This window comes from Limulus polyphemus, unplaced genomic scaffold (assembly GCF_000517525.1).
Source record: "Limulus polyphemus unplaced genomic scaffold, Limulus_polyphemus-2.1.2 Scaffold844, whole genome shotgun sequence".
Classification (NCBI taxonomy): Eukaryota; Metazoa; Arthropoda; class Merostomata; order Xiphosura; family Limulidae; genus Limulus; species Limulus polyphemus.
The window spans coordinates 62531-76872 of NW_013666454.1; the positions used below are offsets into that span (position 1 = coordinate 62531).

Here is a 14342-nt window from a genome sequence, read left to right on the forward strand (position 1 = left end):
GAAATATTGATTGAAATAAATTTTAATTTCGGGTGATTTTCTTGACTTTTTCAGTGGCCAAATAAATAAATGCACAACTAAAGCTGGCTTACAATGACATTTTTTGTTTGAACATTATAAATGCATAAAAAATGCAATCGTATCGTGATCAGTCTGAAAGAAATTACTTTCAAAGATACTTAATAATTGGTGTCTTTCTATCACGACCACCGTAATTAAAGACTACTTCTTTGCCTATTTTTAAGAAAAACTATTATTGAAGTTTTGTATTATCAGTGGCTTGTTTTTCTTTTGTTTTAGAACTACATAAAGATATCTGTACATATCCATCCAAAATTTGTAAGTGATAAACTAAAGGGAAGGCATTTAGTCTACTGCACACATTGTCCACACATGGGCTATTCTTACCTGACTAAATAATAGGGTTTTCTTGTTCAGCACTCATGACCTCCAAGTACGGTTTGTTTGTTGTGAACCTCGCTCAAAGCTACATGAGGGCTATCTGCACTAGCCGTCCCTAATTTAGGAGTGAAAGGCTAGAGGGAAGGCAGCTGTTATTAGCACCCACCGCCAACTCTTGAGTTACTCTTTTACCGACGAATAGTAGGATTGACCATCACATCATAACGCCCCCACGGCTGAAAAGGCAAGCATGTTTGGTGGGACGGGGATTCGAACCAGTGACCTTCAGATTGCGAGTCGAGTACGGAGAGCGTATATGTTGAAAAAGGATGTCATTCATTAACACTTGTATTCACAGTTTGAATTGTATTATCCCTCTTTTTATTATTCCTATTAATTATATTACTATTACTGCTATTATTTCATTCAGTTTTAAAGGCCTATATGTAAACTAAGAATCCCTATTTCTAAGGTGATTTAGACATAAGTATTAAAGGGTTAACTTTGGTATCTGAGTTTAGTGTTTTTGCTGTCATGTTTATTGTAGGAGGAGTTACAGAAGCAGGTAGGTGTGAGCAGCAATGCCACAGAGAAAAAGAGAGCGAGATAAAAAAAATGTACAGGCAGGAAGGCTAATGTTGAGGAGAGAAAATTATCAGTTGAACATCAACATCTGTCCAACACAGAGGAATTTCATGCAGAACTCATATAATTAGAAGGGTCGAAATGGGATGACCTTGGTAAATACTCCACATCAGTCAAAATCAAGGCTCATTATAGACCAAAAGTTGACAAATGGGTTTCCTAATTTTCAGGAAAAACTGGTTTTTCTGGCCCCACTACAGCCCTTGTTTGAAAGTGGTGTTATGTTTTTATTGAACAAAAGCATTCAGAGGCAAAAAAAGTCACTGCTCGCCTAAAATGCAGACATAGCATTCGTATCTTCAGGATTTAGAAATCGGAAGAAAGACCTAGAGAAGTTTGAAAACCATGCTGATTGTAAACCACACACGGTTGTAGTGACAACTTATGTTCAAAAAGCAACACCAATAAACACCCAGCTTTCTAGTGCTTTGGTATCAGAACAACTGGAGGCAAAATATTGCCAGTTGAAAATTGTGAGCACAGTACAGTTTTGGCACAACAAGGATTGGCTTTTAGAGATCACGAGGATAAGGAGAGGAATCTAAGCCAGTTGCTGAAGATGTGGTTGACACGTAATCAGGATTATACTTGCCGTAAAATTCAAAATGAGATCTTGAGTTTAACGAACAACTCTGTTGTGAGAGATATTGCAAAGGAAGTCAGTTCCCTGCCATTGCTGAAATAATCAGCTGATTACTGATTGAACACAATATATATCTGCCACTGAACAAAAGTCGATCTGCCTTCACTATGTGGATCAGGATCTGATGCCACATGATGAATTTGTAGGTCTCTATGGAATGAATGTCTTCAACAACAGGAGAAAGAATGTCCAAGATTGCCACTGATGTATTAATCTGCCCCAATTCACCCAATTTTGGTCTTTGTGAGCAAATATGTAATGGTGCTACAAATATATCAGCTAATACTCTGGGATATTGGTTTTTCTTGGAAAAGAATAGCAACTAGCTTTTTCTGCCAACTGTGGCCCTCATTGTGTAAATTCCATTACTCAGCTTGTACCGTCTCTGCTGTAATTCGGGATTCTTTACAGTGGTCATGAGTTGGGGCACTTATTTGGACAATTGGGGAAATTCAAGGTAATGTTTGGGGCAATAGCAAAGCCTGACAGTGGATCCTGCACTACTTTCAAACTGCTGTGACCCACAAGATGGACTGCTTGTACACCAGCCATTCATTCGGTGTTCAATCAGTATGAGCCAGTTTTGCTTAGTATGGACGAAAAGGCTTCAATCTAGTGCAATTGATTCATCAACTAATGCAAATGGATTTCTTGAAAGTTTCAGAATGGGAAAATGGTCTTAAGACTAATCCTAGCCACCGAAGTGATGGAATAATTGGAATGCTCGAACTTCTCTTTGGAAAAGAGAACACTAACAATTGCTGGAATACTTGCTGTAATGGAGTGTGTCAAAATCTCTCTTCAAGAAAAAAAAACCGAGGAAAGCTTTAGCAAAGCATACGATAAAGCAACAGGATTAATCAACTCTTTGAATATCCAGCTATTTCAAGTGCCACGTATGAGAAAACCATCCAAACATTTTACTGATGAGGCTGTTGCACATGCACCAATATCTCCTTTGTTGTACCATATAACTGATTACTACAAGCTTCTAGACATTGTAGATGTGCAGTTCAGAAAGCTTTTTGACCAGAGAAGCTTGCAGACGTTTTAACAAATTGGAGAAAATTCTCCTCACTAGAGAGACTGACAGTGTTATGGACAAATACCCAGAGTTGATAAGGAAGTAATTGCATGTGTAGTTAGCCATGTTCATCTCAAAATACACCTATAATCTTGAGGGACATGCTGCCTGAGGTCTGTGGCCTCTTTGATCAGCGTGAGGTTAATATTAGTTGTCCCTGCCTCCTCTGCTGAAGCTGATAGGAGCTTTAGTACTCTCAAAAGGCTGAAGACCTGGCTTTGTAATTCAATAAAGTTGTTTGTCACATTCATCAAGAACAACTGGATTACTTGGAAAAGAAAACACTCTGTCAGCAATTGATTTTTGCAACTGACCAGTGTAGGAATGTTTTCGGATCTCTTATTTATAAAAACAAGGCAGAATTTCATTGTAATATGTTTTCTTCTAAAGGCAAGTACATTTACGCTTCTAGCCGTTTTTTACTATGATTGTATGGTTGTTTTATTTATATACCAAAACATTAATTTTCGTAACAAGGGAACTATTTTTGATATTGCAATACTAGGAAAATCCAGGACACAAATTAATATTTTTATAAGTTGTAGGAAACGAGTAATTAATACATAGAAATTTCCCTCTTACAACATCCAAGATATATATCATGACAGAAAGGTACAGATAATACATTAAACTTATTTGAAATAATGCTTATTTTTGTTCAAAGGCTAAGAGTTAAAAAGTTTTGTTTCTTCTTTTTTCAAAAAAGATATTTTAACTGGATAACATTTTCAACTAAAGTTTATACTGTATCACTCATTAAATCAGCAATTTATTTTGTTTTTCTCGAGTTATTCTAAGTATTACTGTTTAATAAGTTGTACTGATACCTAAGTATCGTTCAAAGTGTAACATGGTAAACTGGTTCAGTTGAAAGCATATAACTAGATCTTTAAAGTTCTAAAAAATTTAAATGTTGGTATAACTTCTGTGCAGTGAATGTTTTGCATTATTATAAGATGAGAAGGAAAAATTAACTCAGAAAATAATTTTTTTTTTGTAATTATTTTAGTGAATACCCTCTGTTACACCCCAATTTCATGAAATGTTCCCCCACTTTTGAAATCAAACTTTCGCCAGTGCCTGTAGATATAATCTACTCGGCCAGTGAAGGACATTGATGTTGTTGACCTGTTATACACAATGTGCGAAGTTGTAGAAATATCTTCATTAGCAAAGTAGATACTATCTGCTAAAGAGAGAGGGAAAAAAGGAAACAATGGAAACAAGAACGAAAATAACACAACGGTTTTCTGGACATTGTGTTTAAACAAAATCTGCATAGAATCAGAATATACAAGATTTTTTAAAATTATTATATTAATAAAAGATGGTGAGAAACGCATGATATGCCTCATATCACAGTTCTAAGAAATCGCGAATCATATTTATAAACTATATTTTCTTCAACCTTGTAACCATCCCTTTGAAGAATGACAGATGAACTACTGAATAATTTACAAAGCATTTTTTGACATTAGGAAAAAAGTTTTGGTTTTATACAGTGAGTACAAAAAGTATTTTTCATTTAATACATCAATCAGGTCTGGATACTTAATTTAGCTGAGGCGCTTGTTGTCTTTGCAGCTGCTGTTTATTCTGCCCCTGAACAAAAGTAAACTATTGCCAACGTTAAAAGCAATTTTTGTAGTAAAGTTAAAATATATAATAGATTCCTTTGTTTGAAGTTAAACACAAAGCTACATAATGGACTATCTGTGCTCTACCCACCACGGGTATCGAAACTTGCTTTCTAGTGTTATAAGTCTGCAGACATACCGCTGTGCTACTGGGGGGAGGCAAAAAGTATAATAGAAAAAATCTGGTTGTAGAAGGGCATTTATTTAGGTTATAGAGACCACCCATAATTCCTCTCATAGCTACACCCCCAAATTACTGGATTGAAATAATTCATATTTCCAATAAAAGCTTAAAGTAATCCAATTAAACTATTAGTAATTACCACGTCATTTATTTACGAACTTAATAATTTTAGAGAGAAAAAAATTAAACGCAAAAAGCTTGTACTGTAGAAAAGAAATTAGGAATTTACATATTTTCGCAGCATTTGTATTCTTTGTTAATATGTTATTGACTACACAAATGCTGTATTCTGTTTAACTTTTCAAGCATTGTACTTTTGATAACAGATCCAACCACAGCTTGAATTTTTTGAATAATATTGTTATGTATTTTGTTAAATAACTGGCACTTGATTTGATCATCGTATCCTTGCTAATCTATAGGCGATTATAAAAAATAGCATCTTTGAGACATCTTAATTTAATGCCATCTAGTGTGTGAATTTTCTTGAAAAATCTGAATTTCGCGCCAAACAGTTTATGAGGTATTTGGGCTTCTCTGGTGTCACTTCTTTGTTTGCTGATTATTAAGTAAGAATATAGGCACTTTTCATTTAAAAAAATAATTACTATAATAAGTTAACCTTTTTAATCTTATCTAATACATTACTAGTAACAAATATTGTAAGTCTAACAAACCAGGAGATGAATTAAAAGGACCTATTTATTAACGTGGATGCTAAATTGTGATTTGGCTACTTTAACACTGAGGCGTAGCAAACGGTTTTGTGGAAAGTTTCTCGGTCGCGAATCGTGTAGTTGATATCTGATGCACTGTTTTGACTTGGTTAAGGTTATGTCACTTAGAACAATCAGCTGAGACTGGAGTGGTGAGGTTAACCTGAGGTGTAAGAGTTATTTCGAGATGGTGAGAACAAGGCATCAGACGTCGGGTGTCAGTGTTTTGCCAAACAACTTATTGTGGAATCTTAGGAATCGTCAACAAAGGAGGACTGTTCCTGTATTGCACAGTGAATCTGAACTTGAGACTGGAGTAATACCCGTAAGTCACCCTGGTGACAACTTATTGTATAGTACTACTGCTAGTAGTAACTAATAATGACTTAAACTTTAAAGAGAATCTGTTGACATTAACCTGTAGCCTAGTTTTCAGTTAAATGTTATAAATATGTTGTTCGATGAAATAAGTTTTAAAATTGGATACTTGAATTACTACATTAGCAGTGCCATTAAACATTACTTACACTAGGCTTAGAATAGACACGATGGTTTTTGCATCGGGAAGCTACGAATTTCTTTTGTGAAGACTAATATTAGGCTTAATGTAATTGTTACTTGTCACTTTGTGTCGTAATGAGCTACTTCAGTACTTGCATCGTTACGCAGCAGTGTTGATGTTAAGTTGGTTTGTGGCTATATTACTCTAGTACAAAAAAGCTATTGGGTCTAAAATTATAAAACTGTAGTATGATGTAGGCCTAGTACTTGCATTAATTGTAGTGTAGTCGAATTTTAGCAGTTAGATCAAGAGCTCTGACTCTGAATCTCCTTGAATCCAACTCCAAGTCAAAGATCTAAAGTAGCTCAGAAGTTCAAAGTAACACTAATGCAGTAACATCATTTGCTTACACAACAATTGTGTTTTGAAATGACACCCACCCTTCTTTGTTTTGCAAGACATTGTCACAAAATATAAACTTTTTACATTTTCACAATTTTTTACAGATTATTTTTACAATGTTTCCTTAAGTTAAATGTAATTTCAATTATGTGTATATTTAATATATCTTATGCAAAGTTGTTCATTTGTTATTAATACAGTTAAAGGTTTCATGTAATAAGTATGAAATTATTGTTGATTTACTTATTGAACACTGTAGGAAGATGCTTCATAGCAGAAAATATTTTTAATATTTAGTTAGCCCTAGAGAAAATGAAAATTGAAATATAAAACTAGTACTTGTAGGTACTAAATGTTTAGATTAAATAGCTTAAATCTCATAACATTATACATTTATATATCTATTATTTTTATTATATTGACCTTTCAGCCATGCCTGGCTAACAATACAGAAGTTACAATGATGCTGCACACGTGCACTCATATTATTGTATCCAATAACATAAAACTGACCTTTAGTTTTTACAAAGTGACCTGTCTTGGTTGTGTTTTAGTGGACCAGTATTTTGTAAAATAGTCACATTTCAATTATTATACATTATATATGTATATAAAAATATTGCTATTTAGAAATAAGTTCTTAAATTTATTTTTCTTAAAACATAGAACAGTAAATAAAGAAGTAAAGCAAACAGTTATCTCTTCTAGTTATGACCTTTATACTCGGTTGCTGTTTGATGTAGGTTGCTGAGCTTTTTAAAATTTCACGCATGAAGGATGTGAAAGGAAATAATTTTTTTAGGTTTTATATATACAGTTGAATAACCAAAAAATCATAAATTACTATATCGATACCGTAGAATTCCACTATAATTTATCAAGCGTAGCAACTAAGCTGTACTTTAGTCCAAAAAAATATGAAACTTCGAGCAGGCTAAAGACACAACCTACCTCCTTGAAATCTTTGTTTGAAAGAAAGAGATGGTGTCCATACACATTAAAATGGTTGAGAAAAACCACTAGGGAGACATTTTGAGCTTTCAATTGGTTATTCATGTCATATATAGAAGTAAGTGTATACAAGGGAGCATTTCCAAAAATGGAAAGAGGTGGTTGGGGTGCCACTGTGTTTGATTTATTACCTAAGCAATATCTTAGCAAATTGAAAAGATAAGAGGTTCTTACTTTATATTCTAGCGTGTAAATATTAATTGTTTGAGTTTCTAATTCGTACAAAACTATAGACTTAGTATTTTGACATCACAAACATCTAATTTGAACCAGTGCTGCATTCAACGTACCATGTGATACACAAAAATTTATGTTTAACTGTATTTTTTAATATTTACTTTTAAATGAAGGAATTGAGTAATGTATAATACTAAAATTTTGAATGCGAGTCAATAAACACAATGACATGGCCTTTCTCCCATGACCTGTATGGAAAGGGTTAAGTCAGCTGCAGTTCTTTTAGTTGTGAGTCAACAAATGAGATGACGTGGCCTTTCACCCATGACCTGTCTGGAAAGGGTTATAGAAGTATATTCAGAGCATATAAGCTAAGTAATAGGTTTAGAGATAAGTGTCAGATTTAAGGATAAATGCAGTAGGATTAAGAATAAACTTAATTGCTATTATTATAATCTAAAATGTATAGGGAACAAAATAGATGAGTTCAGGGTTCTAGTTGGAAGACTATGATATAGTGTGAATTACTAAAACCTGTTAGACTTTGAGAACATTATAATGGGAATTTAGAAATTTCATATCTATGTATTTTAAGGAATTTAAGTATATCTGGCAGTTGTTATAAGTTACTTGATCAGACAGAAGGTTAAATGAAAAATTGTATAATGAGATCAGTTGCAATGATAAAAATATCGATGCAATAATTATGGGAGATTAAATTTAGACACTTCATGGTGTTTAGTAGTGAGGGATGGAGAGCTTTCTGTTTCTTTGAAATGATTCACCATGGTTTTGTATACCAAATGGTCAGCCAACCAGTGGAGATGTCATTTTAAATTTGTTGTTAAACACAATTGACACTTTAAGGTTGTTCCTACTAGCCTATCCTTGAGAACAATTAAAACCTGCTTTCCATTTTTCACAGAGTTATTGATTCCCTATATTTAAATTCATGTAAAGTGATTACTGCTACTGATGGCAACTAATTCCATAAGACAAGCTTGCTATTAGAAAAATAAGACTTCACTGGAGCTTAGCTTGTTGTTCTCAAATCTTAAATGTTTGTCCTCTCATGTTGTCTTCTATGGAAAGTCTTGTAAACTTAAAAAAAATCATCTCTTTTGTGAGAAGAGATTTTAACTTATTTCCATAAGATAATACTTCCATCTTTGGGGTCATCCTAGTAGCTCTTCTGTGAACCATTTATAATAAGTCAATATCTGTTTTTAGATAAGGAAACCAAAATTGTATATAATATTCTGAAGGAAACCTAACTAGTGACTTGTGTAGACTCAGAGATATAATTATCTCTTTTGACTTTAAATCTTTGTGACTATAAATGCTCCTTAAAATTCTGTAAGCTTTACTTCCAACAGGGTTCTTGTGCTTCATGGAAAGTCCTGGAAATAAAATCCTATCAAAAAATTTTCTGTAAAGTCCTGGAAAATTGTTAAAAGATTCTGAAAACTTGAAATATTCTCTATTGTGGTTGCTGTGTATGGTAACAACGTGTGCAGTACAAGAACATTACCAGAGATCCAAGTCATCCCATATGGTCACATTAGTGTCAGTGTGAGGTTTACTAGCAGTCTGTTTTCTCACCTTGACTGAACCTCCAACTGCAAGCCTAATTTTAGAACCAAATTTTTTAAGAGGAGGCATGAATCCACTTTTCTTAGTGTTATGTTGCTATGTTTCATATATAATGTTATATGAGTCAGTTTTTAGGTTAGTTATTACATGCTATTTCATAATATTAGTTGTACCATTAAGTTTTCTGCCTAGTAGACAATTCAGTGTTTCATTGTATGGTTGCAGTAAAACAATTTATTAAACATGCAGTTCATAAAGCAATTTTTAATATACTTTAACCTTAATTAACTTGAAACCACATATTGTTTAACCAACTACTTATCTGATGTGTGATTTTATAAAGCTTTGAAATATGCTTGTGGATTTGCTCAAGTAAATCGGATATAATAATGGTCTTCTATTTTTTCTTAGAAGTAAAAATATTTCAAAATAAGCTAGTAATACAATTTGTATTAATTTTATGTGAATAAAAAAGTGGAATAGTGGCAAAGGTAAAATAACACAAGTTATTTATTATCATTTAATAATAATTTCAGTTACCTCAGTATCCTGTATTGATGACCCTGCCATTACAAAGCTGTCATTATTGTTTGTAAATGGGTTGTTGGATAAAAAAGTGAAACATATGTTGTTGTTGTTTTTTCATATTTATTGACATCAAGTTCTTTGCAAGCTAGACTAATAATATACTAAATATATTATTTAATTTGTGATTACCCATTGATATTATTGTATGCAAAGATAACTTCTTAGACTTAAAAAGTCAGATAAGGCCAGGCAAGTATGATTCCTTGTTTCTCCTCATCCATTTCTTCATTTTTGGTGAAGGACAGAGAGAGGTCATTATTCGTTTGAGTTGCTCTTTTAATTCTTCAAACAATATTATTAAAAGCATGTTGCAGTGTATGTAAAAAAAATTTGTATACACAAGTGTTAAAAACAACATCAAAGTACATCTATTCCTGATTTTGTCTTTTGTAGACAAACAGGAAGAATGTATAGGTTAAAATTCATTATCTTCATCCTCCTCCATATTTTCATCTGCGCAGAGGAAAGCAGCAGATAGACAGACTTGAACGTCTTTGGCAAAGGGCTATGCCTTGCAGTGGATGGACACATCCTAGAATGAAATAGGTGATGCTAGTGCTAGTATGACAACTGTAAAGTCCAAAATTGATGCACATGTGGAGGAAGCATTATGGATAGAAGACCCTGATATCCTAGTGGTTCTTCAGCATTTGAATACAAATGTAAGTGATAATTATCAGGTATTTTTGGCATTATTGTGAAGTTTACCTTGCTGAGTGCACTGCAGTGCATGAAAGAAGGTACATCAAAACCTTCTGTGCAGTGAGTTTGGTTATAGTGACTTTTGGAGGCTTTTCTTGTGTTTATGTTTGAGATCGCAGTTGCTTCAAACCAATAGAAAAGTTATATTACACTGCATCAGCTTTGGATTTTACAGTTTATATTCTAGGCTGTGTCCATCCAATGCAAGGCATAGCCCTTAGCCAAAGATATTCAAGTTTGTCTATCTGCTGCTTTCCTCGGCCATGTGACACCCTCTCTCTCTATGATGTCATCATGCCATCTTCTATATGGTCAATCTCTTGATTTCTTCCTTCTGCATGGCTGCTGTTCTGTGATTCTTTTCTTCCGTCTGTTGTCTTTTAATTAAGCAATGTGTCCTTCCTATTTCCATGTTGAATATGAAATAGTTCTTCTGATCTTTGAACACAGAATTTGATCCTGGAGCTTGATCTCTAACATCTTTCTTTCCATTGCTCTTTGTGTTATCTGCAATGTTGAGTTAAGCTATTTAGTGAGTGTCCAAGTCTGACATCCATATGCCAAGGTTGGTAAAACACATTGGTCGAATACTTGTTTTTAAGGGTTATTGGTAGTTTTTCATCTTGAAAGACCTCTTGGTACTTCCCAAAGCAGCTCCAGCCAGTTCTTATTCTCATACTTATTTCTTCTTTTGTTGTATTTTTCATGTAGGTTGTTTGTCTGAGGTATTTGTAATTGTTCATTCCTTCAATAATTTCATTTTCTAATTTGATTTCATGGTTGTCATCTACGTTTGTCATATACTTTGATTTCCACTTATGTATTTTAAGGCCAATCTTTGCACTTTTTTCATTCAGCATCAGGACTTGATGATCCATCTGTTGGTTGTTCTCTGTAAATAATGCCACATCATCTGCAAATCTCAGGTCTGTTAGTTCTTCTCCATCTATATTGATGCTATGTTCCTCTAGCCTTGATCATTTAAAAACTTCCTGTAATGTTGCTGTAAATAGCTTAGGTGATATAGGGTCTCCTTGTCTTATGCATCTACCAATCAAGAAATCGTGTGATACATGATTGTCCAGGTGGATTCTTGCTAGCATCACCAATAGAGTATATTAAATTTATCAGTTAGAATTAAATCAGATACCAGTACACATTTTCAGCTGTATGTATAGAGGTCTTCCATACATTGATGAAATCATCACCATCATAACTTGTTGCTTGCATAAGTAATCATATGATTTCTATAATGTACTGGTTGTCCAGGATGTCATCTAACCACTAATAAGCATGCCATATAACATAAATTATACCCAGAATTCCAGATGATAATATTGCATGAACATATTATTGCTTAAAATGATAATTTGTGACTTTGATGTTAATTAAGTAAATGATGAACCTGGTCAATAAATTAAGAACCTAATTTTTGAAGTAAAAAAAAAATGATGTAACCTAATGTAATCTAATTTAATTTTAAAAATCAAAGAGAAGTTCTTCTTTGAAAACAGCTTCAAAACCTTCCCATAGCCTTTATGGTATAGCAGAAGATTAACTCCTATAGCTTTATTAGCTGCCTTTTTCTTGTACACACAGCTAAACCATTTCTAGTGATTCATGCATGAGTGCAATAACATATTATTACTTTTTCTTTTGTGTGTGTGCTTGGCATATGTGGTACACTCTTGTAAAATAACAAACCAACAAACACAAAAAAATTAACCTGTCAGTTCACAATATATTGGCATGAGAACATGATACTTTAGTCCCTTTGCTATACATCCAAACCTGTCCATAAATGCTTTTCTAAGAGCACATGAATGGATGATTGATCTTAACGTTTTCATTCATAGCAGCTTCAAGGGTCACAACATGTGGAATTCTCCTCAAGAAATGGTAGTTTCCAAGGTTTGATTGCAAGCTCTCTGTATACAAAACTGTAGGAACAGTTAAACCTTTAAACAACTTTTGAACAGGTTTTGTAATTTTTCTTAGGGTCAGTTGCACAGCAATCATTGACTGATATCTTTTCAAAGCATGGCACCTCCTTCACTGCACTTTCAAGTGTTTGAAGTTGGCTGCCCACTACTGTAATTGTTTGTAGAAAATGAATATTTCTAAAATCAGACTCCAAACTTTCACCAGTGTGTTCACTGTAGCAAGCCTAGAGAAAGATTCACGAAATTCACTCGGTTTAGAAAGCTACATCCAACTAGTGAAAAGACTGTCTCAAAGTTAAATGTTTCATCAGAGAATCGTAACACAAATTACTCCCTTGACGCTTCCTGTGCTTGCTTCATTCTGGGACATGGTACCCTTGAATTTGAGAAATAAAGCTTGATCATGCTTCCAAGGTTAAATTATATCCATCAATATAGCATAGGGCATCACAGAGGGAAGAAATGGAAGCCTTACCATGCGAGTTATCCCCATCATACCACATCCAGTGTTTTTCTTCAAAAAAAAAGATCAATTAGGAGATTGAAAAGCTTTTCCTTGTTGTTTCTTGGGGTTTTTATATGATTCTGCAGCCAATTCTGCATGTATAGAGCTTTTGTTTCTCATCATTATTTCAAAGATTTCTGTACTGGCTGTTGATGTTTTTTTCTCTCCTACCTTAATACCTAACATATGAACCAAACTGCTTGCAAACATCATCAATAGATAGTTAGATATCTACCACAACCAAAGTTTCTTTAAGGCTGACCCACAAGTACCCATACCAGTCTCGAATGCTGTAGCTTGGCTGTAGACTCTTGAAACAACCCAATGTTGGAATAGTCCAGAGAAAGTTTGTCCTAGCTGAAGCCCATCTAAAACTAGAGAGAGGCAAAAAAATGCCATGATATCATAAATGTCTAGCAGCTAGTTAAAAAAAAAAGTTCAAGCACTAAGTAGAAAGCAGATTCACACTCCCAAATGTTTAAAGACTATCAGATCATGAAAGTGTTCTTTATAAGACTACAAGTGGTGAAACAATATAAAGAAAAATAGAAAAGTGTGGGATCACATCAAGACTCAGACTTTATACAATCAACTGTTGGATTTACATGACTGTAACAAAGGGGCAAATCCCTCTCCATTGTCTAAGGAATTATGTGATTAAAATATCCCAGTTCATTAGAAAGTGATTGGATTAAGTGAGTATAGAGACAATCTTTCTGATCTGAGTTGGTATGGAGACTACATGACACCCTACGTTATGACACATTGTACACTATCCTACCAAGCGTCATGGGACATGGGTAGTTATGAATAAATAAGCAACAGTATAGTGATCCCTTGCACAATCTATTGTAGATCATGTAAGAACGCTATTTTTCTCTTGCAATGATGACAGTTGAGGCATTGGTTATTTTCTTGGCCTAAACAAAAAATTTTTAAATTATCTTATAGATTCCATGCTAGAAGTGGGTAGATTTTGACTTTGAAAGGTTTGGAACATATTACTAAACAACAGTTTGAACCTTCAGTAGCACTAACTTGCATAATTTACTGATGATGACATCATAACTACCAGTTTATATTAGATTTAAAACTTTTATTTTACAAGTAATCCATATAAATGAAATAAAACATTCACATCCTTAAAAATATGTTATATAGAACAGTAGTAATATTTTATACTTCAAATAAAAGTTAAAAATGCATACACAAGTACTTGATTCTGTAGTAAATACTCATATAGCTACATAAGAGAGCTCCCTGTTGTAGCCAAATAAAAGAACTGCAGCTGACTTAACCCTTTCCATACAGATCATGGGAGAAAGGCCATGTCATCGTGTTTATTGACTCGCATTCAAAATTTTATTGAACTACTATTTCATGAATTTATGTCAATAAATTTGATATGTATGTAGATTATAAATGAAATTTTAATATTATATCCTTACTCAGTTTCTTCATTTAAAAGTAAATATTAAAAAAATACAGTTAAACATAAATTTCTGTGTGTTACATGGTATGTTGAATGCAGCACTGGTTCATATTAGATGTTTGTGATGTCAAAATACTAAGTCTGTAGTTTCATACGAATTAGGAACTCAAACTACC

The 14342-nt window shown here is 33.6% G+C and overlaps 1 protein-coding gene across 1 annotated transcript in view; it reads left to right on the forward strand.

The window, feature by feature from the left end:
- Positions 1-10147: 10147 nt before the first annotated feature.
- LOC106460825 (ATPase family AAA domain-containing protein 2-like) overlaps positions 10148-14342 on the forward strand; it is an 89664-nt gene continuing 85469 nt past the window's right edge. Inside the window, exon 1 of the mRNA XM_013920569.2 lies at positions 10148-10246. Coding sequence (XP_013776023.1) covers positions 10148-10246 — 99 coding nt within the window. The remainder of the gene's footprint in view (positions 10247-14342) is intronic.